The sequence below is a fragment of the Gobio gobio genome (assembly GCF_949357685.1).
Source record: "Gobio gobio genome assembly, chromosome: 10".
Classification (NCBI taxonomy): domain Eukaryota; kingdom Metazoa; phylum Chordata; class Actinopteri; order Cypriniformes; family Gobionidae; genus Gobio; species Gobio gobio.
The window spans coordinates 20,279,496-20,306,258 of NC_137116.1; the positions used below are offsets into that span (position 1 = coordinate 20,279,496).

At 38.6% G+C, this 26,763-nt stretch overlaps 1 protein-coding gene across 1 annotated transcript in view; it reads left to right on the plus strand.

The window, feature by feature from the left end:
- Positions 1-26,763, plus strand: part of mtor (mechanistic target of rapamycin kinase) — a 479,149-nt gene that overhangs the window by 212,026 nt on the left and 240,360 nt on the right. The window contains exons 21-23 of the mRNA XM_079827620.1: positions 10,690-10,857; positions 25,027-25,139; positions 26,204-26,366. Of these exons, the coding sequence (XP_079683746.1) occupies positions 10,690-10,857; positions 25,027-25,139; positions 26,204-26,366 (444 nt within the window). The remainder of the gene's footprint in view (positions 1-10,689; positions 10,858-25,026; positions 25,140-26,203; positions 26,367-26,763) is intronic.

Sequence of the window (26,763 nt, forward strand, 5' to 3'; positions counted from 1 at the left end):
CTTTGCCCGCCCAGAGAATTTGGAGAAAATGGATTCAGTTTATCAGTCGCGATGTCAGCACAGGGTTTACAAACAGACTTTTACCATATGGATTCGACAACATCGCCACAAACAGTGAGTAACAGTGTTCATTAATGCCTTATCTGTGATCAGTAGGGGTGTAACGGTACACGTATTCGTATTGAACCGTTTCGGTACAGGGCTTCCGGTACGGTGCACGCGTGTACCGAACGGTTATGAATGTAATGTTTAACAGTTAACAGTCGGCTTGTTGTAAGCGTGGAACACACTTCAATCCGAGTTCCCACACGAACATATTAAGTATTCAGTCCATATTATCATGAAATTCAAACTATAAATGACGTTTTGATGCTCTTTAATGTGCGTGACTGATCAGTGATCACTAAACACAGTTCAAGTGGCCGCGATCATTTGTGAACGGTGCACGCGTCGAACGGTTATGAATGTAATCTTTAACAGTTCACTGTCGGCTTGTTGTAAGCGCGGAACACACTTCAGTCCGAGTTCCCACACGAACATATTAAGTATTCAGTCCATTTTATCACGAAATTCAAAAGATAAATGCCGTTTTGACGCTCTATGTGGCGTGACTGGTCACTGATCACAGTTCAAGCGGCCGCGCGACACGCACGCGCGTGAACGCGATCATCTGTGAAGGCGATCGATCATCTGTTACTAAAGATTTAAGAATAAACATGAATGACGATCTTAAGGTATGCTAAGGATACATTACAATTTACTGTCATGTATATATGTGGTGTAATCGCTAAATCAGTGTTTCAACTGCGGAAAGATGTCAATATAACTGCTTGTGAACTAAACAATGTCATGTAACGTTAGCATCACATTTACCTCAGGCAGTCATTCAGTGTCCACAGAATTTTATTCACTAGAGAAATCAACTCTTTCGCTAAATATATGCTCTATATTAGCCGTTATATTCATTATATTCTACTTAACCTGTTAGTGATGTCTTGATTATTTCATGCATGTTAAATAAACCTGTCATGAAAATGACAGACACTGTATATAAATTATTATATTTCAACAACGATTTGGAGAAAAAAACTATTTTATAATTAGATTTAGAAGTTAATGCAAAAACTGCCTTATGTGAAGTTTACATATTTGCACACAATGTGTTATTTGAGTGTTGATTATTATACCTAAAAATAAATAGCAACTGAATTTAGGCTAATAGTTTGGGCTCTGTTGTGAACCTTTAATATTAATGTACAAGTAAGGGCTCCCTATATAATTTACAGAAATATCTTAAATAAACTTTTAGATATAATTTAATTCATTCAAGGACACTTTTTTCTCCAGTAAACCACTGTTAAATATAAAAAATAAATAAAAAGCAATTTTGTAAATCTGCTGTACCGAACTCGTACCGAACCGTGACTTCAAAACCGAGGTACGTACCGAACCGTCAGTTTTGTGTACCGTTACACCCCTAGTGATCAGTGATTTCTGATGTGTAGCTAATCATTCAAGTTCACACAGACTTTCTTTCTAAGTCGTTTAATACTGTCAGTCACGCCGCTGGCCGTCTTGATGCCCTAAAGCATAATGCATCAGTGAATCAAGCCAGTGACTAAAACGATCAACTTCACATCATTTCTGTTAGTAGCATGAAACAAATCCGTTATTTAAATGATTAAACTACAGAAATCGATCAAAGAACACTCTCTTCATAATGTTCGGATCTGTCAATCACACGTCGCGAGTGTATCTGCACACTTGCCCAAACTGCCATAATAACGAATGAACTGTTATGCTGCACAACAAAGCTATTACTGTATTCATATCGACGTCGTGTTTGCTGTTAGTTGTGGTAAAAGCATTTTGTGAGAGAAATAACGCAATGACGAGATCACTGCATTCACGTGATCAACAAGACTGCTCATCACTGCAGCCGTTCATGTGATGGAAAAAGATCTAAAAATAATGCTATAATTAACACTTTGACTCATCTTGACGGCTGTGATGGTAAAAATAGAATAAGGAGGAAGACGACAGGGCTTCACTTGGACTCGTGTTTATTCAGAGCTCTCAGATACAAACAAAATAAACTTGCGCTCTCAACTCGGTACAATAAAACTTTCTCAGCTATCTTTCTCCAGCTCTCCGTCTCTCTGCTCCACGAGTGCCCAGTCCGTCTCTCTCTGGACTGGCAGTGCTTGCAGAGTCTGACGGTGTCTCGCTAAACCACGCCCCCTCCGCCACATAATCTAATACTCATTTCAAATGCAAAGATGTCAGCCAATCACAGCAGTGGGCGTTTTCACTGAAGTCTCACAGCAGACACGCCTATTGAAACAGAGCATTCAAGGGCTAATATCAGTATAGAAAAAAATGCCTTTTATTTCTAAATTATGCATTTTTTTAATGTAAAAAATGAAAGGCGCTTCCCGAGGCTGGCCAGTCTAGCGAGGCGTTATCTCTGTATTCCCGGGACATCAGTGCCATCTGAAGCCTTGTTTAACCCTCTGGAGTCTGAGCTGTTTTGGGGCCCTTTAGAAGTTTTAACATGCTCTTACATTTGTGTTTTTTTCAGTTGCTTATAAACATATTAATGGCAAAAGTGTAATTACACTGTATTGAGCACAAACTGGGCTACCATAATATCTAAGCAACATGTATATACTGTACATGCTTGTATTTTTGAGAGAAAAATGTTTATGCATGATTTTTGAAAAAACTAAAAAATGTGTTTTAAAATTAAGGCCTCAAAACACACAATAGATGTGTTCACAAGACTTTGGTGTATTTTCAATGAGTTTTTGCTTCAAACTGATGTGAGAATAATTGAGCCTACTCATTCACATAAAACAATACACTGGTTTAGAATTTGTAAGACAGTTTTTCTTCACAAAGCCAGTATGCAAGGAGGCGTGATATCTAATGAAGATTGATGAGATAACACCTGAGAGAACAATAGGCTGCATAATGACCCTGCTTAATGAGCTGCATAATGAATGAGCTTCAGTTGTGTGACTGAGAGAGCAAAAAAATGCTCTTCTTATTTAGTTGAAAACTCTACTTATCTAGTAAATGCATCTTGATTTAAGAATGTTTAAATGTTTAGACCAGAAACAAGACAAAAATGACTCAGAAGAGCATTTTTTGCTACTTTTTTTGTTTTTAAAAGTAGTCTCATGCTAAAAATTTTTTTATAATAAATAAAAAAAATTAAGATACAATTTAAACAAAACGAAATTCACTTTAAAGGGGCTATATGCGTTTTTCTGAAATTTAAACTCGCGACTGACACCTGTGGCCAAAAAAACAGAACTGCTCTTATTTTCTGCTCGCTCTCGCAGCGGTGGTGACGTCACATCCGCAGACATCGCGGGAAAAAAACCACCCGCCAGAAAATAGGAAAAATAGGATACAGGCTTATAGGTGCACCCACTGTGAGCGGAAAAGGTGTCAGTATGAGTATCAGGAGATGTTTGAGTCATAAATGGTAAAATAAAAAGGCTATTGTTATGTTTATTTTTGGGAAAAAGTTGCATATAGCCCCTTTAAAGAAAGCAATTCACTTTCTACAAAACAAAACTCCAGAATAATTTCTGACAAACTTTGATATTAAATCAAAAAAATACCATTGGGCTATAATATTTAAACATCAATATGAAGCAAAATACGTTTGATTTGTACTATATTTATAGCATCTGAGCAGACATTTGCGAATAAAAGCTTTATTGATGTGACACTAGGCTCTTTTACAATAAACACGTTATAATCTGTCCAAAACAAGCCAAATAAATATTTTCTAAACAGTCTTGCGTGTATGACATTTAATGTTGCAACAGGATTAATATTTAAACGGTCTTTTTGCATTTAATATTCACAGATGCTAACAGAATGAACTGACCTTACAATCAGTGGCGGAGTCCAGCTTTGCATGAGGAGAATAAATCCAGGATTACTGCTCAAACGTGTCTCAAAACGATGTATCTGAAGTAATGTTACAGCGCTTCACTAGATGTGTGGGCATTGATGCGGGGATCGTCAGTATTTGAATCTCAATAGAGCGTGCGGTCTGTGGGCGTGGCCGCATTAGCGGATAATGAAGTGGATCGCGGGTGACCGACATGTATCGCTTTTCAACCAGATTACATAAACACAGAATATTTGTTTTCGATTTGGTTTACATTGTTTAAAACCTGACATTTCAGCGTTTCTTTAGACATATGTCTCATGTTTGTGAGACAAGTTTTCACTAAGGTTGAGGTCCATTTCTGACTTTGACAGAGAGGCTGCAGAACGCGCATCATGTGTGTTTTCTTTGTTTTGCAAAAAGCAAAACATTTAGTTTTTATTGTGACTGTACACAAAAAAAATAGAAACTTAACAGATTATGATGTCTAACAACTTGCCTGAATGATAAACGACAGAGTTATTTGAGTCTCTTTGGCACTAAGAAAAAAAGCAAGCCAATCACGCCATTTTGTCATCTTAATTTGGTAATTATTTAAGTTGAAAATATTTAGTGTAGGCCTATTTATTTTATTCTCTTTATTTATATTTTATCTGATCTGTATGCTGCTGTGTGCACGGTAAAATAAACCCTTGAAAAAAAAGACCCGTCTTTTTAACGGGTCACCGACACTCGTCAATCGTTTTTATTCAATTTTTATTTAATGCCAATTCAATATTATAATCTTATCAGTTAACGGTTAATAATCGGATAATGAGCAGCGGTTGTCAGTTGGGAAAATTAACCGAACCTACAGCAGTGTATTTTTAATAAAATTTTAATCAAGAATAGGCAACATTATGCCAGGATGACGGTCCTTCCTTTGCCATACCTGAAGTTGCTGCATTTTGGCTGCTGTCTGTAGATTCCTTCATGCACTCGTATTCTCTCGCATGTTTCATATGCAAATGTTTTAACAGCGGTCATTGTTTAGGGTCCTTGCCACCACGAGACAGAATCGGCATTGCAAATTGAACATTTAGCTCGACTTGAATCGCCTTCTTTAGACTGAAAGGACTGCCAAACAACGCGTTTTCTGTTCACAAGCTCCATTTTCACTTTCTCACAGCCTTCAGCATTCGAACGGTCCACCTAGTAAACACCTTCCCATGATCAACGGCGGCGTCATACGTTCGACCAGTGGAGCACGCTTAGTGCAAGCCTATAGGGTTCAGTCCGGTGGAAAAAAATTCTTAGGTTCGACAGAAACCGAACCCCGTCAAAAAGCCCAATATTCGTCCGAATCCTAACCGAATCCTGGATTCGGTGCATCCCTATTAATAACCATGACAAGATTTAAATAAATTAAACGGAAAGGGATCAGGTATGCAACAAAGAAACTCAGAATTAACATTGGAAAAATTTGAGAAAGGTGTACCGGAAAAACTTGATAAATTAACTATTGAAGCATGAAACCTAGAAGATCTGACGATATCTTTATGAACATTGTCAATTTTTGAACTTAAAAAAATAAGAAAATCATTACATAACTGCTCTGATGCAATCAGATTGTTAACGCTGTTGGGGTAACAGCTTAGGACCCAGGACCAGTAGTGAAAAATGAAGACCAAGAGTCAGGAGTTAGATTATTTAAAGAAAAATTTACTGAAGAATAGTTTGCAGTTTCATCAGCAGAAGCCAGCTTCAATTCTCACAAGGAGTTTGTAGGCCGCGCTCCCTCTAACAGTCTCCCCGCCTCCACCTCTTGTACATACAATTTCTGAACAGTTATACTGTTTTCAAGGTCCATGTGGAATGATTCTGATTGGCAGAGAAAATGCACAGTCACGGTAAATTTCCACACAAGGATAGATAGCAGAGCATATCACTAAACTAGGTAGACTTGTTGTCGCCCCATCACTAGAATTAGATCATTGTTGACCTCGGAGGTTGTAGAAAGGCGTCTTCAAGTCTGGTGTCGTGTGCAGAAAATGTCCATCTTCAATATTGGGCCTGCACAGATCATGCAAGGCACACACACAAAAGCTCCCTAGCATCACAGCTCTCCCAAGGTTGAAGAGTCTTAACTACATGTCAACAAAGCACTTCACCAAAACATGCTGATAGCATGTGCTTCTGTCTCAGTGAGAGGCAGACAATAGTGCAATTGTATTCATACAATTCTTTAGGGTTTCAGTAAAAGGAAATATAAAATAAAATAAAATAAAATGAAAGACAAATCCATATTTAATCTCTGGAAGCCGGGCTAAATGAGCAATCACTGTTACTGCATTCCCATCGAGTTAGAGGCATGTGATGCCTCCAAAATCCAAACACATGACTGAAATCAAGTGTTCTCGTGAGACATCACACACGCTAGGGCGGACCCTCAGTCACCACTCAGAGACCAAATACAAACTTTAGAAAATATAAAGGAAGAAACAATCATTGGTCCTCTTGATATAAGCAAAATCATAACTGGAAAGAATCATTAAAATCATAATAATTATATAGGAGGATGAATATTGATTGAGGTTTTGATTATGAATTTAATTAGGATATATACAATTATATTGAAGCGGTAGTGGATTTCAGAATCCATCTTTCAACACAGTCTTCTTTCATTAGACTGTTAATACTGTGAAAGAGCTGCCGAGGATTATTAGGGGCCAAGCACTGAAGGCTCCTATTGAAACCGTTAGATTTCTTATTATTATTCCACCATTGAAGTTTTTGGCAGCCCATAGAACCGCTTGCGGGAAAGTTATGAAATTTGGCACACAGATTGAGGACTGGCCCAACCTTAACCACACCAATTTTGGAGTCTCTAAAACAATCCCTCTAGCGTCACCACCTGTCCAAAGTTTCAATCATGTTTATGCTAATAACTTTTGAACCATAAGGGCTAGAAACAAAATTATTTTTTCCTCACCCTGACGTCATTTTCCGTCATAAAAGTTTTCCTGCCATATTGATTTATCCGAAAAACCTACTTTTTCGAACTCCTCCTAGGCCGTTGCACTGATTTTCACAAAAATTTAACCAGATCATCTTCAGGCAGTGCTGACAAAAAGTTATGGAATTCAAGTTGATTCGTCAAATAGTTTTTGATAAACGCGCAAACAAATATTATGCAGCGGTATAACTCCAAAACAAAATGAGATATTTTCACCAAAATTGACACACACATGGGCTCACTTCGAGGACACATACAAAAAAAATGGTAGGATTGTGCCTCTTGGTGGCGCTAAAATAGAACAAAACATGAAAATTCCATTGACTACAATGCATTTTTCAGCCTTTTTGCCTAAAATCATCTTAATATGTGTTTAATTGCTCATTGCTGCCGTTTATCTGACACTCCCAGCCATTTTGGCATGTCTTGTCTTCTTATTTGCACTTGGCCCCGGTATTGCTGCTTGCAGCTATATTTATGATTATTATCAATAATCTGAGAAAAATATAAAGACCTTGCCGTATCAATTGCCATTCTGTATTGACCCAAACAGGTTTTCCATGCTTGATGAAAAACAGTCAAGCCAGAGCAGCGCCACTTACGCTCCAAGTTGCGACATGCCACCTTTGCGCGCAAGTCGCTATTGTACCAGGGAGATGACTGTACAAAAGATACACTGCGTGATTTAATAGGATCTTGTCCAAGTTGGCAGTAATGGCATTGTTAAATAAATGAATTTTTGCTCAGAGTGGGCAGAGGACAAACAATCTAGGCAAGAGTTAATAGAATATGCAAAAGCAGCAGGGTCATTTGATTGCCATTTACGGAAAGAGAGAGTACGTGAAACAGGCATTGAAGAATATGAAGCCTCCAAATTAAAAAAGATTGCTGAATGATCAGAAAGTTCAACATCTACAGCAGAGAATTTTGATGCTGAAGAATCATTTGCCATGACTGTGTATGACCTTTACAATGCGTAGAAAAATTCACAAATTGTGTAAGATTAAAACAGTCCAACAGAGATAGAAAGTCCTTGGCCATAGTACAGGCTTTCTGGTCAACATGTATGTTAAAATCACCCAGAATCAGAACTCTCTTAAACCTAACACACAGCATTGTCAGCAAATCAGCAAACTCTAACAAAAATCCTGCGTTTAATTTTGGAGGTCTATAGATTGTAACAAGAGCAGCAGCATAGGGAGCAGTTGCACTAAGTACAAGGCATTCAAAAGATGTAAAACGGGGAACCGATACAGGGCATAATTTACATTGTAGGTTATAGACCACAATAATACCCCCACCTCTGCCAGATGACCGCGGGAGATTGTAAAGTCCAAAGCCTGCTAGAGTCTGTTGATTGAAAAGCAAACCATCTTTTGTGCCAAGTTTCAGTGAGAAAAAGTAAATCCAGCTTATTTTCCGTGATCAATTCTGATAAGAACAAAGCTTTGTTGTTCACAGAACGTGTATTTAGTAGTGCCGCGTTTAAAGAGTTTGTTGAAACTGCGGCGTGGGAATTCCACTCTGAGCAGGGCAGAGCTGTTATATTTCCACTGTCAACACCAGTGTGACGTAGTCTTGTGTTCTTCCGGCGGCAATAAGTAATCAAAAAAGGAGACGAAGATGATGCATAGCTGCGACCTGAGCTCCGATGTAAATAATGTTTAGGCCTCAGCAAGCCAGCATTGCCACAGCAGTCATATGCGTCTTTAGCCAGATGGTAGTTTTGCTTTAGCGACAGAAGTTGACAGAAGGTGTACCGTAAAGCCATGTTTGGTAAAGCCACAGCAACCCCAAGAAGATTTAAATCCTGGAAAACCTCCAGGCCAACACCAGTCGAGCCAAAGATCCTGCGTAGATAAATCGATGCCACCACATATCAAAGTTCATTAAAAGAGAATAAAAAAAATAAAAAAATCGGAGAGCAGAGAGCAGAGAGGCAGAAAAAGGGCCAGCATACACAGTCATCCGGAAGTCCGTCATCTAAACAGTAATTGACAATAACTTGCTTCCTAAACTGCATTTAACCAAGAATCAGTGCTGTCTGAGTAATACTGTTTTAGTTTTTTTTTTTATAAAAATCAAAAACATATTTCATAACATAACTTAACTTAAAAAATTGGGGGAGATGTTGGCCCCCTCTGCAAAAACAAACTACAGGTGCTGGTCATATAATTAGAATATCATCAAAAAGTTGATTTATTTCACTAATTCCATTCAAAAAGTGAAACTTGTATATTATATTATTTCATTACACACAGACTGATATATTTCAAATGTTTATTTCTTTTAATTTTGATGATAACTGACATCTAAGGAAAATCCCAAATTCAGTATCTCAGAAAATTAGAATATTGTGAAAAGGTTCAATATTGAAGACACCTGGGCCCACACTCTAATCAGCTAATTAACTCAAAACACCTGCAAAGGCCTTTAAATGGTCTCTCAGTCTAGTTCTGTAGGCTACAAAATCATGGGGAAGACTGCTGACTTGACAGTTGTCCAAAAGACGACCATTGACACCTTGCACAAGGAGGGCAAGACTCAAAAGGTCATTGCAAAAGAGGCTGGCTGTTCACAGAGCTCTGTGTCCAAGCACATTAATAGAGAGGCGAAGGGAAGGAAAAGATGTTGTAGAAAAAAGTGTACAAGCAAAATGGATAACCGCACCCTGGAGAGGATTGTGAAACAAAACCCATTCAAAAATGTGGGGGAGATTCACAAAGAGTGGACACAAAGAGCTGGACTCCACTACGCACAGACGTATGCAAGACATGTGTTTCAGCTGTCGCATTCCTTGTGTCAAGCCACTCTTGAACAACAGACAGCGTCAGAAGCGTCTCGCCTGGGCTAAAGACAAAAAGGACTGGACTGCTGCTGAGTGGTCCAAAGTTATGTTCTCTGATGAAAGTAAATTTAGCATTTCCTTTGGAAATCAGGGTCCCAGAGTCTGGAGGAAGAGAGGAGAGGCACACAATCCACGATGCTTGAGGTCCAGTGTAAAGTTTCCAGTCAGTGATGGGGTGCCATGTCATCTGCTGGTGTTGGTCCACTGTGTTTTCTGAGGTCCAAGGTCAACGCAGCCGTATACCAGGAAGTTTTAGAGCACTTCATGCTTCCTGCTGCTGACCAACTTTATGGAGATGCAGATTTCATTTTCCAACAGGACTTGGCACCTGCACACAGTGCCAAAGCAACCACTACATGGTTTAAGGACCATGGTATCCCTGTTCTTAATTGGCCAGCAAACTCGCCTGACCTTAACCCCATAGAAAATCTATGGGGTATTGTGAGGAGGAAGATGCGATATGCCAGACCCAACAATGCAGAAGAGCTGAAGGCCACTATCAGAGCAACCTGGGCTCTCATAACACCTGAGCCACAGACTGATCGACTCCATGCCATGCCGCATTGTTGCAGTAATTCAGGCAAAAGGAGCCCCAACTAAGTATTGAGTGCTGTACATGCTCATACTTTTCATGTTCATACTTTTCAGTTGGCCAAGATTTCTAAAAATCCTTTCTTTGTATTGGTCTTAGTAATATTCTAATTTTCTGAGATACTGAATTTGGGATTTTCCTTAGTTGTCAGTTATAATCATCAAAATTAAAAGAAATAAACATTTGAAATATATCAGTCTGTGTGTAATGAATGAATATAATATACAAGTTTCACTTTTTGAATGGAATTGGTGAAATAAATCTACTTTTTGATGATATTCTAATTATATGACCAGCACCTGTGTATATATAGGGAACACTGGGATATGTTTTCTCTTCTACAGGAATACTGGACTCCAAACAACCCCATGCAGAACACCATTATTTTGCTGATTGAGCAGATTGTGGTGGCTCTAGGAGGAGAATTCAAACTTTACCTGCCACAGCTCATCCCACATATGCTGCGAGTCTTCATGCATGACAACAGCCCTGGACGTAGCGTCACCATTAAGGTAAATGCATACACTGATATGAGTGTTAAAGTAGCAATGCGTCTAACTAGGTTTGGGGAATAATCGATTCACCAATTCATTAAGAAAAGTTCTCAAAAGATTCTAGATTGATATACATAGTATTGTTACAACTGCATATAAGCCTACATGTTTTTACATGTTTTTACATATTTTATATACATTATATGTGTGACATTAGCTAAAGTTCTGTTCTGTTTTCCATCATTCATGCAATTTTCTTAAATCAAGGTTTAACTTTCATGGGAGCAATTGAGTTTAGTCATGTAGCAAAGTGGTGCACACTTCTAGCGTAGTCACAGTTTCAGAGATGACTTTAATTTTCTTTTCAAAATCAGTGTTCCTTTTTTAATAGCTGCTTCTTGGCGTTGGCGCTATGGGTACATTTCTGTGTGAACCGGTGTCTGAAGCATGTGTATACTAGGCTTGCTACGATAGTTGGTGTTACCGGTGTCCAGACTCAACACCGGTTACATCACTTGCCCACCGTGGCACCGCCCACCGTCTTTTTGATTTTTTTATAGTAATAAAATAATTTAGTTCAGTTAGAGAACAGACAATACAAATAAAAACTGAACGTATCTGCTTAATAAAGCAGGATCCGACCGTGAGTCTCGACAGCGGCAGGAGTCATTCATCAGATTTAAGAGTGAGGAGCTGACTGAGATGATCGCGGAAGATTTGGTTTCAAAGCGAAACGTAAAAGCGCCTATTTAGGGGAGTTTGTCATTTGTTTTGTTGTTGTGTTTTTCATTAAGAATAATAAGCTAATGAACCCACAATTCAAGCAACCCGCAGCCGAATTGGCGCTAATTCAAAACCGAAAGTAAAATGTGCACGGCCGCATAGAGCGCGCATTGTTTACTTTCGCCTGGCTCCGCAGTGCAAGCCTCCGCGCTACGCTGACTGCGCGCATTCATTTTTGCAGCGTGCACCGAGTATAAACAAGGCTTTACGGACGAACTGTTATTCATTCATGGCGTGCATCTCGATCATAGGCTGATCAATGCTTGATCAGTGCCCCGACTACTGAACTAGGGAACTGATTGAGACGCACCCATGACCACACAGAGCGCGCATTTACAGACGAGCTGTCATTCACGGTGTGCGCGCACTGGCGCGTTTTCAGTTCAGAGCGGTCGTGTGCATGTTACTTTCGGTTAGATAGAATTAGTGATTTAAAAGCCTCCGCCGGTGATACCGGTATTACCGGTGTTGTCACACATCAATTAACCGGTGGGGAAATTTCCTCACCGTCACATCCCTAGTGTATACACGCAGCAATTCAATTGGCTGAGCATATGGCGTGATGATGTGGCACAGCGTATCATCACCAAAGCCATAAATAGATGCCTGAAAAACATGTCATCAGCTTCTTTGTCTTCAGCAGCTGCATGTCTGTTAAGTTTGAGAATATTATTGTAAAGTGTGTGTGTGTGTTTGGACTAAGAATAGGAGTTAGTCTGTGAAATGTCAGGAAACCACTTTAGGAGATGTGCTCTCTTCTTGAAGAATGAGAATCATGCCGCTGCATCCCGTGGCTTGGGTCTTGCATCTACTGAGGTGGTGTGGCATCTTCTGTCACATTCTTCACCTCTAGGAGTTAGGACTCCTCTAGAACGTCTCAGGCTAAATATTGTCCTTCAGACAATTAAAATCTGATTACATGCATTTCAGACATTTATTTATTTAGTCAATAACGTGAATAACACTCATTGCCACCTCACTCTGACCTCACTACATCAGTGCCTTTAATTGCTCATTGCTGCAATTGGTCTGATGCTCCCAGCCCATGCAGTTATGACTTATCATGCCTTCTTTGTGCTTGGCCCCTTAATTGCTGTTTGCAGCTATATTTCTAAATGGATCTGTGTACTGTAGTAGGCATATGCAGTCAGGTCAAGGCAGTTGGTTTACTTTTTTTTCATCTCCAAGTGGTCCTCTTCAGTATTGGAACTGCATTGACGTATGTAAACGCGTGAAATTTCTGAATGACAGTTGACAGCAAAATTTGACATCACATGTTTTACGTCATCAAATTGGAATCGGATTGTGAGGCCAAATGCGTTCATAGCGACGTCGCTTTTTGTTCCTTCGATGTCGGCTCTTCTTATCATTGTGAAGCAGAATTCAGCAAGCGTTGGATTGTTCACCCACTAATAGGTAATGTGAGCTGGGATTAGAATGTCGTGAGACGGGTTAGTTTTACCTTAACCTGATGTAGTTTTACCTGATGTCTGTGTCGTTGCAATAGTAATCCTGCTCAGTACGAGAGGAACCACAGGTTCAGACATTTGGTGCTGAGGAGCCATTTGTGCGAAGCTACCTTCTGCGGTATCATGACTGAATGCCTCAAAGTCAGAATCCCGCCTAAAAGGAATGGTACAGTGCTGCAGGACTTCGATAGGCCCCGGATGGCCGGCGAGGAGAGCTGCTAGAGACTGGAACCGGAGGGCAGCCGAAAGAACATCGCCCCTCTCCCCTCGGTCGCACCACAAGTTTGTGGGGAACCTGGTGCTAAATGACTCTTAGACCACCTGAATCTGAATCAAACGCATAACAAAACGCATCCCATGTGAGATTAATCATATATTTATAAAGCATTAGCATAATGTTACAACTTAAATCTGCACAAAATGTTGCAAATAAATTTTTTGTTGTGGATGCGCTCTTCACATAACAATGCGCTAAAACGCAGCAACTAAACCCAAAGAATTCACAATATTGTTTTATTACAGTAGTTTTCTCATTATAATGTTATGTATATGACAGTCCCAATCATAGTTATTAATGTCATGCATTGCAGTTTGAGCTGCACTTGCTGAACCTAAAGATGGTCACCAGTAAACTGGAGTTCTTTATTACTGTGTTTATTAACTTGACCAAATGCATCCTATATGAGATAAATAATATAATACACGGATCAAATATTGTGTTGGCATGGACTCAATCCATCTGCCACCAAGATGTTAGTAGCAGATCATTTAAGTCCTGTAAGTTGCGAGGTGGGGCCTTCATGAATCGGACTTGTTTGTTCAGCACATCACACAGATGCTCTATTGGATTGAGATCCGGGGAATTTGGAGGCCAAGTCAACACCTCAAACATGTTGCTGTGCTCCTTAAACCATTCCTGAAGATGCTATAAGATGCTATCCTATCAATATGGGCCAATATTTCTAAAGAATGCTTTCAGCACCTTGTTGAATCAATGCCACGTAGAATTAAGGCAGTTCTGAAGGCGAAATATATATATACACAGTCAAGCCCGAAATTATTCAAACCCTTGGTAAATATGACCAAAGAAGGCTGTGAAAATAAATCTGCGTTGTTAATCCTTTTGATCTTTTGTTTTAAAAATGTATAAAATTCTAACCTTTCATTGGAGTATAAGAATTTTAAATGGGGGGAAAATCTTATTATGAAATAAATGTTTTTCTCTAATACACATTGCTCACAATTAATCATACCCTTTTATTCATTACTTTTTGCAACCTCTTTTTGCCAAAATAACAGCTTTGAGTCTTCTTCTATAATGCCTGATGAGTTTGGAGAACACCTGACAAGAGATCAGAGACCATTCCTCCATACAGAATCTCTCCAGATCCTTTAGATTCCCAGCTCCATGTTGGTGCTTCTTCTCTTCAGTTCACCCCACTCATCTTCTATAGTGTGAAGGTCAGGGACTGGGATGGCCATGGCAGAAACTTGGTTTTGTACTCAGTGACACATTTTTGTGTTGATTTTGATGTTTGTTTTGGATCACTGTCCTGTTGGAAGATCCAACCTTGGCCCATTATAAGATTTCTAGCTGGGACAGTCAGGTTTTAATTTATGTGTTGGTATTTGCTAGAATCCATGATACCATGTATCTGAACAAAATGTCCAGGATCTCTGGAAGAAAGATAGGCCCACAACATTAAAGATACAGCAGAGTATTTCATTTTACACATGGGGTACTTTTTTATCCCTGTGTGCACCAAACCTATCTTGAGTGTTTGCTGACAATTTTTATTTTTTTATTTTTTATCTGACCACAGAACATTTGAAAAGTAATTGACGCTACTGGAACTTCAGACGGGACCTAGTTCTGTGGTCAGATGGAAAAAAAATAGCTTTTTGTCAGCAAACACTCAAGATCTTTGATCTCTTGTCAGGTGTTCTCCAAACTCATCAGGCATTATAGAAGAAGACTCAGAGCTGTTATCTTGGCAAAAAGAGGTTGCAAAAAGTATTAAATAAAAGGGTATGATTAATTGTGAGCAATGTGTATTTGAGAACATTTTTTATTTCATAGTAAGATTTTCCCCCCCATTTAAAATTCTTATTCTCTAATGAAAGGTTAGCATTTTAGAAATGTTTAAAACAAAAGATCAAAAGGATTAACAACGCAGATTTATTTTCACAGCCTTCTTTGGTCATATTTACCAAGGGTATGAATAACTTCGGGCTTGACTGTATGTGTGTGAGTGTATATATATAATATATATAGACACAAAATAAAATATTACAACTTACAAAATATTGCAACTTACAATTTCACAAAAAGTTGTGAATGCACAAGCAAACTTGTTTGTGAAGGCCTCCTTCACTTCACTTTCCCTCTGTACAGTCTGGCTATCACCAGACCAAGCTCAATCTTTTAAGCTCTGTATTTTCTACTGCACAAGAGGCGTGATCAACGAGCATAGGTCAAATGAGTCTGTACGCAATTGGATAGTCCTTCAACCAATCAGACTACAAGAGGCATGATCAACGGGCATAGTACAAATGATTCTGTATGCAATTGGATAGTCCTTCAACCAATCAGACCAACGATCCATCGCTTCTCTATCCGTCATCGTGTTAAACCCGCCAATAGCACGCCAGGTGGATAAGCCGGTTTGTGATTAATTCCCACAAATTTGTAACAGAAACAGGATAAAAAGATGTACAGGTTTCCAGCCTGAGCTGCAGGGCGAAATCAAATCGCTGGTAGATCGGGCTGGGTTTACCCAGTCTATCTGTACAGATGAAAAATTAAACAAACTAAAAACGCTGTATTTTGCAATGCAGACAAGCAATTTGGCAGTCATGTTGTAAAGAAAAACGTTACTTTACACATGCATATTCTGACTATAGACTAAACACATAATGCTTACGTGCATGCCGTCATCAAAGATTCACGTTTTTTTAAGTTTACACGAAGATGATAACAGTATAATTTCAAAACCCGTTTCGGGGTTTGTGTTCTCTAGCAGCCGTGGCCTGTTGCCATGCGGATGAGCGGCTGGAACGCAATCAAGTCATGTCAACTTTATTTATATAGCACTTTTTACAATGCAGATTGTTTCAAAGCAGCTTCATAGTGTTAAACAGGAAAATAATGCAACAGAATTTTATTCGGCCGTACAGCCGCTCCAGAGAAAACAGTAATGTCATCTAGCTCATTTCAATTATCACACAGTGACAATGTGGGCAGATCAGTAATTTAGTTTATATAGTTAATTTAGTTTACTAGATTTAGTTGAAAAGTTGTGTCCCCGACTGAGCAAGCCAAAGGCAACAGTGGCAAGGAACCAAAACTCTATCAGGTGGCAATGAGATTTTTCTGTTTTGGTTGAAAATTGTCAGGTATTTTGTTGTATAATTGTGTTGTGCCCCAAACTAAATAACTAATGATTATTTACAACGGAAATTAATCAATCAAAAACAAACAAAAACATTTTTTAACGGATTATTTGTAAATCAAGAAGTTACTGTCTAAAGTATGTCTACTTTTAGCAAGTTCAAATTGCTTTTTTCATATTGTTTCATTTACAAATTATTTATTTCTAAATTATAAAATATTGTGTAACATAAATATCATTGCAGCATGTGTTATTTACTATATTTTAAATTAAATAGTATGATGTTTATATCAGCCTTCTGCCACTCTAAGATATTGGAATATCAAAATATCAGTATCCACCAGAAATTGTATTGGTTGACCACTATTACAGATGAATTTGATCATAGATGAAGATGAAAATTAATGATTAAAGCTGAAGTGTAATGTAGTAATTATGCTTTTTCTTATCACAGTGTAATATGTATAGACAACTATAAGCCAAGCATACAATAGGTTTATTTTCCTGAAAAATGCAAACATTATGGCTTTGTGGCACTATCAAAACAGCACTTTCTATATTTGAGTACACCCGATTCAGCAACGATGGCACAACAAATCATGTGAATTTAGGGCAGGTCTACAAGTATCTGTTTGTCAGATGAATGGAAATGAGAGGAATAATTGGGAAACCATCATTGTTTTTGTAATTTCACTTAGGAATTTTCAGAAATTACACACTTCACCCGTTCATTATCATAAATGTACTTATTAAATACTTATTCAATTAATGTTGATTTGAAAATAATTGTATTATGCTAGAAGAAAAACGTGTTGACATGAAACTAGCAGGTGAATTAGGAAATCAGTTTATGCACACAATGTCTCAGACTCGAGTATGCACTCTATATTGCCAAAAGTATTGGGAAGCCTGCCTTTACATGCACATAAACTTGAATGACATCCTATTCTTAATCCGTAGGGTTTAAAATGGAGTTGGCCCACCATTTGCAGCTATAACAGCTTCAACTCTCCTGGGAAGGCTTTCCACAAGGTTTAGGAGTGTTTATGGGAATTTTTGATAATTCTTCTAGAAGCGCATTTGTGAGGTCAGGCATTGATGTTGGACGAGAAGGCATGGCTCACACTCTCCGCTCTAATTTATACCAAAGGTGTTCTATCGGGTTGAGGTCAGGACTCTGTGCAGGCCAGTCAAATTCCTCCACACCAAACCTGCTCATCCATGTCTTTATGGACCTTGCTTTGTCCACTGGTGCATAGTCATGTTGGAACAGGAAGGGGCCATCCCCAAACTGTTCCCACAAAGTTGGGAGAATGAAATTGTCCAAAATGTCTTTGTATGCTGCAGCAAATTTTGATCTAGTTTTATTCATAGTCTTTTGACTAAAATGCCATTTAGTTTTAGTCATATTTTAGTCAACTGAATTGTTTTTAGTTTTAGTCGACTAAATATCATACGATTTTAGTCAACTAAAATCGAATGAGTTTAGTTAAATTGTAATTGTGTTTTTGACCGCTCAAGCACAAAAATACATGAGAGGTCAATTCAATTAAACTTTTTTTTTACATCTATATAGTTTTTATCATTTTGTATTTCTCTTTTAGTTAGTATATCGGGTTAAGCTAAAGCTTCAAATACATTTGTTTATATATTAACTTTTTTCAGTTAACATTTATTTAATTTCAAGTAATTAATATTTTTAATGTTTTTAGTTAACTGTTATAACCCTGATACTTTATTGAATAATATGTGTCAAATACTGTTCTTAGTCTTTCCTCCTGACTATGAATTAAATGGGAATTAAAGTTAGAGAACCGATTAACTAAAATTAAAAACTGAACGTGCCGCGTGAGCCGAACGAGCGTCTCAGCACATCTGCAGCAGGAGTCAGATTTCAATCATCATGAGAGTGAGGAGCTGAATGACAAGATGATCACAGAAGATTTGGTTTCAAAGCGGAATGTTAAAGCACCTATTTAAAGGAGTTTGTCATTTGTACTGTTTTGTTATTGTGTTTTTCATTAAGAATAATAGGCTAATGAACCCACAATTCATGCAACCCGTCCCCGAATTGGCAAACCGAAAATGAACTGAGCACGGCTACATTCGTTCAAAGCCGCTCAGTGCACAAGCACTGCAATGTGACGGTGAGGGAAAATTTTCTCACCGTAACATCCCTAACGGGCAAATACATTTTGATTCTATTTTCCACAATGTCAAACCAACTTAGCTTAACCCAAAATGCAAGCTCAGGCATGCGCTTCTTCCATATAAGCTCATTCAGTTGTGCGCTCTAGACAGAATACTTGCAGGGAACACTAAGAAGAAGCAAATACACTCTGCTTGCACTCACTTCGAATGAATGCACTAATATTTTAATCTCTTGCATACATGACCGCTCAGTCGTGCGGCCAGGACACATGGACATATTCATCACGTTTCATACAATCAGAGAAATCATACGGATGCCTTCTAACGCATCCCACATTGGTTTGTCTTTTGCAGTTTATTTTTTAATAGCCTAACTAAAAAGTGTGTATCTGATATATAAAATAAGAAATGCATAGCTTGATCTCAGCCAGTGGATCATTTATTCAATCAACATGTATCATATCGCCCTCATTCGTTAACGTTAAAGCATTAAGGGATAACACAAGATTATGGCTCGTAATGCAGCTTTGAAATTATTTGTATTGTGAAAGCACTTTAGTCTACGGTACTAAAAAGTTTTACTGGACTTAAATGGAACAAGTACAGTATTCCTTCTACTGAGAGAAGCTGAACAATGAAGCATTTCCAGACGTGTTTCATACATTATTTATGGTGTGAGCCCATACAAGCGGTTCAGAAAATATTAATCCGTAATATATCGGTTATAAATAATAAATGTATAAATACAAATGATAGACACATTTTGGTTAAGTTGGTTCCAATGAGTTTTACTTTAACTTTTTGTAATTTCCAAGCTGGTAAACTGAAAAATTGCGTGTCATTCGAGATACATTTTCCACGCAGGTCGTGAGAGCGGCTATAGCAGTTCATAACACAGCAAGCGTTCAACATTCAAATGTGTTTTTAACTGTATAATACAAGTTTGGACGTCTACCTCCACTACTACTCATTCTCTAATGTAGTGTCTGTGTCCTAAAGTCCACGAATGCATTGCGTTGCTGACGTCACGTTCCCATTCTCTATAAACGCGTTGCGCATTATAACCAATCACACGTGTTTCTATTGAGTTTATGAATGTTATGTCTCATAATCAGAGGCGTTCAGATTAGCCAGAGCTATGTTCAGAGCACGCTCTCACACTCACTGAAATCTGCACTCAAAGCAGAGATAAACGTGGGATGTACGCAGGAGATTCACTCATCATACAGAGGTTGACTGTTTTTGTTCTATTTCAGCAGCGAAAATAGTTTCAAACAAACACAACAGAACCACAGCACATCTGATATGACTCGAATAAAGTTGGCAAATTTAGGGACCGTCTCTAAAGTTACATACAACATTGGTAGCATACGTTTCAAACTTCAATTGCATTTGAAGAGAATGAGTCATAAAACTTACTGTAAAGTGTTCATCTAGGTGTCAGGTATGATGCACACCTTTTGATATTTTATAAAATAAACTGTCAAATCATATGAAAATATGGATATGCATTATTTCACTAGGATACTGTTTGGGCTCTTACACAAAATATGTTAGATTTAAATGCATCATAGCTGAACACTGATGAGAATATTGCAAATTATTATTATTTATGCGTTATGCGTTGCTATTGACGACGGCCATTATAAGGAAGGAAATCCCACAGAATCTAGCTTAAATTGCATAGAGCTGCTTTATTTATTTGTTGTTTGTTGATTTTCAAATTTAAAACTTGTTGAAATGTTTTAAGTGTGTGCATCTGTTCTTTTTGAACACTTTCATTAGCCTAGAAATCTAGACGCACCCTAGCGGCAGAAAATTAATTTTGCCGCGAGTGTAGTCTAACAACTCTCGGTAGACCTGAGAGCTGGAAAAACCAAACTCTGGTCAGGCCAATCACAGCGTGTGTAGAGTCGGTGGGCGGGCTTAACATAATAACGGTGGCACGGAGTTGCGGAGGTTCTGCATGCTACTCGTAAACAAAGAAGCTGACGAACAGCGGTCTTTTGAATCGGCTTTGGCCGTGACTCTGGAAGACTTGGAGTTAAGCTTTTCTTTGAAAAAAGAACAAAGAACGGCACTGAAGTTATTCTTAAAGGATTAGTTCACTTTTAAATAAACTTTTGCTGATAATTTACTCACCCCCACTACTTCCGGAGAGTGAGGTCAAATTAGATTGTGGTTATAGATATATCGATAGTAGATGCCTCATTCTACTGATCCGTGCAGTCGCTAATGAGGCATCTACGTATACATCTATGACCGCAAATAAATTTGACCTCACTCTCCGGAAGTAATGGCGGAGCTCAGAGACAATCGCGTTCCTCTGTTAAGAGGTAAAATAATAGCATAATTACTGCTCGGTTTCTCGCAGAAACTGATCGTTTCGCTAGATAAGACCCTTATTCATCGCCTGGTACCGTTTAAAACCCTTTGAAGCTGCACTGAAACTGTCATTTGGACCTTGAACCGTTTGGGTCCCACTGAAGTGCATTATATGGAGAAAAACCCTGGACTGTTTTCACCCATGTAGCAATTATGGGCGCAGACATATAGAGGAATTAATCTTCCAAATTATTCAATCAAATGAACATCCCCTTCACAAAGCCCAATTCAGCTCCAGACCCCAGGAAATCGACCATCGCTCACGAGAGAGATGGAGGCTCGATTCTGCCCGGAGCTACTAGTTGTTGATAACTGACTTCCTGTGGGCTTTTGTTCAAAACTTAGTTGGAGAGGACAGAGGACTCGTTGTGATCACAAGACAAAGAAACAACCAGATCTCTGTCTTTTCAATGACCGGTAAATGAACTCCACGACACAGCTAAAACTCCAAGCAAGCTCACAGAAACTGTTACATTCGGAGTGCATCAAATCACTGATTATTGAACTTTCATTCAAATAGCCTTCGACATAGCTTGTTAGTGTGTTTACAACTGATAAACGTGACTATTATGCATGTATTTTACTCCCAATTCATGCAATTATGTAACTATTGAATGAGTGGATGAAAAGGCACGGTGTTTGATATTGTTGTGTTCGTATGGATATAATCCAACAGATGAGCTGAATGAAATCTTTATAGAATTGATCATGTCCTTATAGTAAGAAATTAGGTCTGAATTTACTCTCTGCTTAAGAGCAGGAAACTGAATTACCATAGATAACCCAATTTTATGGGAGGGGTGGAGACACAGTCACCCCTGAAGTCTAATTGGCCAGAACCCATCCAGGGGATGGGCAAATATTTGAGTTTAATCTCAGAACACGAACGAAGAGTTCAGTTCTGTTCAGTTTTCAGCTCAAGTTCGGTTCCAGTTCGGTTCGAGCTGGTTCGCGGCCTGTTCGCAGTTCAGAGATGAGCTAAGTCCTAGCAGTTTGACCAGAGTCGAGTTCTGAACGGAGAGCTCCCAGGAGACGATCTGACGATCGTGGCAGACCAAGATCAGAGAAAATGGGTTAAACAACGATTTCATTCAGGCCATCTGCTTTTCTCTCACTTTCCTTTCTTTTACTTAAAGTTTTTTATTTCCGTTAAGTCTCGGGTTCTGTTAAGTTCCGCCGCAAAAGTTTATCAACGAGTCTCCAAAAGCGCGCTCCAACTTCAAACAACGCCCACAAGACTTTCATCCAGCCGCCAACACGCCACGTGATTGGCTTCCCAAGACGTCGACCAGACCTTCAGCAAATCAAAGACCCGGGAAAACCCCTTGTCCAGCCAGGAAAAAGGGAACCCCCTTGTCAGACGACACACGAGACACAAACGCAAGTAGTGCCTCTTGATTCCGAGCTGAACTGGTGCATTAGATCAAATGTAATACCCCTGCCTAAGAAACGATAGGTTACATTTCTGATCAATGGTTTCTTTAGGTCCTGTTTCATAAATGCATAGATTGCTTAGGATTTCATAATTTCTCTCTCTTAGAACTTATTCTTTTCCTCACCTTCCTTTCTGCAACGTGTGAATGTGCGAGTGCGTGTGTTTATGTTCGATATTAGTTTGATGTGTTAGAGTAATCAATAAAGTTCTGTTTGTATTCAAAGATAACTGTTCTTGTGTTATGTGCTCATCAATTTAATGTCTTGAACTGCCGATCTAAGTTACCTGGCTGTTAAATAGTGTTTCACTATTGTTCGGATATTAATATCCGCTGCAGAGTTGATATTTACGGCCCGTTCAAATGAACACCGGAAGAGTCATTTGCTCGGCTGTAAAATAGACTCTCAAAATTCCCTATGAATTCATTAATTCATTCATTTGAGCTAAATATACATGTTTCCCTTTAACAGAGCCCCCTTTAAGTTCTTACATATTGGCGGACGAATAAGTTAAGGTGTAAACATTAATTCTGAATTATTTATAAATTATAGTATCATTCGAGTCTTTCATTTTAATTCAGTTCCCCGTTGAGTTATTTTATCTGACTCATAGTCGCTACATCCAAAACCTTCATTTCTTTTTGACTGCAGAAAGAACGACATGGACATTGGATGACATGGGGGTGAGTAAATTATCAGCAAAAGTTTATTTAAAAGTGAACTAATCCTTTAAGAAAAGATGTATTCAAAGTTTTGCCTACCGGATACGGCGAAAGTCTATCAACTAACGTTAGCTCGGCTTCACCTTCTTCTTTGCTCTGGTTGGTTGTGGCGCTCATGGCACTATCCAATTGCGTGCAGAGGGAATTTGAAAGACAACCGTTTATCCCACCCCTTGGATTGAGCCCTGTCAATGGTGAGTTTCAAGACCCCAACATCTTGATGTGGGTTTGGCTTGTCAGGCTACACTTTCATGTCATTTGAACAAAACCGTGATAATATTGATAACCATGATAATTTGGGTCACTATAATCGTGATTCGAAATTTCCATACCGTTTCATCCCTAGTTCCTATTCAACTGTCCATCCTATTAAAAACTGCTAGGCTATAAAATAATTGTAAAAAAAAAAAAAAGTATTTTATTTCACCAGATGTTATAGTGTAAACCTATGCAAGCGTGAATGAGAACCGTTTCGAGAGGATGCCAGGTGTGTGCGAAAAAAGAAAGAACCCCCCCCCCCCCGAATATTCGAATCCCAAATTTGAAAATCGAATACCAACCCATCGAACGAATATTCTGGTACAGCCCTACTCTCTTCGCACTGTTCTTGAGCTAATCTGAAGGCCATACGAAGTTTGGTGGTCTGTAGCTATTGACTCTGCAGAAAGTTTGTGAATTCTGTGCACTGTGCGCCTCAGCATGCGCTCACACCGCTTTTACGTGGCCTACCACTTCGTGGCGGAGTTGCTTTTGTTCCCAATTGGTTCCACTTTGTTATAATGCTACTAACAGTTGACCGTAGAATATTTAGTTGTGAGAATTTCTCGAATTGAATTATTGTATAGGTGGCAACCTATCGCTGTACCACGCTTGATTTCACTGAGCTCCTGAGAGCGACCCATTCTTTCACAAATGTTTGTAGCAGTCGTCTGCATGCCTAGGTGCTTGGCCATGGAAGTGATTAGAACACCTGAAATCAATGATTTGGAGGGGTGTCCCTATACTTTTGGCAATATAGTTTATGTGTGTGTATATAATCCCTCTTTACACTTCAAAATAAAGTCATGGATATCAGAGCTTCCCGAGCCCCTTAATCATTAGACATTTTCTCTGCCAGTCTTCAGCCTCTGACAGATGTGTGTAGCTCCAGGCCAAAACCACATATCCCACTCAAGTAATTCAGTAATTCCTACATCCACATGAGTCTTCTCTCTGCATGCCTGGAGAGCCCATAGCCACCGCCTGCATCACTGGGAGCACTAAGGTCACCCTAAAGGAGCTCTTAAACTGCCTACTAGTTGTTATGGGATGAATAAGAAAACAAAAGCTTAGTCATTCATGTGAGCTGCGCTGTCAAGATTTTGTTTTGGTTTATTCTAAAGATGGCCTCCTCATAGCAATGTCTCATTTATGTATTTATTTTTACTGGTTTGCAGTTTTGTTTTTTTGACTGCCGTCGGAAAAATATCCTCGAGTCACATTTCATATGAATATGAAAAAAATAAAAATAAATTGTCTGTTTTTAAGTTGAGGCAAAATGAGGCAAGCTTGTTATAAATTGTGTGAAGTCCATGATGTATAACTGACCCTCCACTAAACCTTACTTGCTGGTTACTGTTTCTAATACTGTTAAGCTTTCCTATTAGCACTTTTTTCGCTTTCCTCATTTGTGGATAAAAGACAAAGAAATATGAGATTAGTGGTTTGCTATTGGGTTAAAACAAATGCTTTGATGTGTTCATTGCTTTGTAGATGGATAGATGGTAGTTTTATTTTTTCCAGAGATGTACTGTTTTTCTTGTTGCACCAGTTTCACAGTTTTCAGGCAATTTTCTTCCTTATGTTTCCTAGATGCTCATGGCCATCCAGCTGTTTGGAGCTAACCTGGATGACTACCTCCACCTACTGCTGCCTCCCGTAGTTAAACTATTTGATGCCCCTGATGTCCCCCTGCAGGCCCGCAAGTCAGTATGAAAATCGTCTGCCCTGTTCAAGCTCCATAAGAAATTATTTTTCTTATGTGAAAAAAGTGTTATTCAAACCAGTAAAGCAGTGAAACTGCATTATTTCATTTTTTTTTAAATAATGCCTAAATAGTTATTTTGCTGTTTATGTACATAAGCAGTCAAAAAAGGACATTTCTTTCAGAGATTTTTTTTTTCTTTGGAATAATGTGCACTGATAAACAGTGAGATCAAGAACATATATTAAAGTTTAATTTTTATTTCATGTTGACTTAAAATGTGGGCATAGGTCATTTGAGGTAGTGAGAGTGTTTTCGCAGAAGTGGTAAGGATGGATGCAAATCAGGTAACCCTAGAATCTATGAATACAGGATCACATTAACAATGTGGCTTTGGCCAGCTTTTTACTCTCAGTTAAATGTTTTTCACAGACAAGAATCTGTATTGTTTTACTGAAAAAGTGCTGGGCTGAGTTAAAGAGAGAATTTTAAAGGTAGAAAGGTAGACACAGATTGTATTTTATTAATGTGCTTGATTGTGTTGGCTGCACCACAGTGCAGGTGTGTTGCTAGTGCTTTCTATGTCTTTACATTTGGCAACTTGGCTTTAAAACCTCAAACAATTAACCAGATCGTGTCTCCTTCACTGATACAAATTTTTTTTTGTAAGCTATGTAGAGGCCAATGCCAATATAGAGAGCAGGGCGGCCAAATGAAAATGTATATGTCATATCATTTTAAAAAAGCAAATGAGATTTACACATTTGCTGCAATAAAATAAACACTAAAAAAGAAAGAAAAATAGGCATAAGACATTTATGTATTTTGACTTTATTTGTTTTTTTAATTATAAATTTCTGATATCTATGAACACATTTGTGTGAACAATGTTCACTTTTGTAAATCAGCCAAGACAACATGGTTTCTGCTACCAAATATTTTTTAAATGTCTAAATACTGGCCAATATATCAGTCTATCACTAGTTATTTTACAATTCTTTAAATGTGACAAAATGCCAATAAATGGTTTTATTTACACTTGGTTATTTTATTTTTGGTGTTTAGGGTTGCTTTGGAGACTTTAGATCGCCTGACTGAGTCTTTAGACTTCACGGATTATGCTTCCAGAATAATTCATCCCATTGTACGCACTCTCGACGTTACTCCAGAGTTGAGGAACACCTCCATGGACACGCTGTCCTCACTAGTCTTTCAGCTTGGCAAAAAGGTACAATCTCTAAGCCTAGTTCAAGTCTGGGGAGTGGATCTATAATGCTGTCCTCATCGTTTGGAAATAAACTATAAAAATGTTTTTTGCCATAATTCTCATAGTTTTATGTCATTGTGTTCTGAAGTAGCCCTCTAATTATTTCCTAGCGTCTTCTAATGTAATGCACAAAGAGGTTTCCATTCAGAGAGAGGGATGAGGTCATTGCTTTAACTATTCCTCTTAAAACCCTTTTAAAATTACCAGTCAACATGTGGCTACCATGAGCACCAGACACAAGCTCTGATTCCTTTGATCACTGCAGGCCACAATCCTCAGTTTCCTGTGTTAGATGAACAACACTTTGTGTACTTACTAGTTGATGGGGTTTAGTCACATGTACACACATGTGCACTCA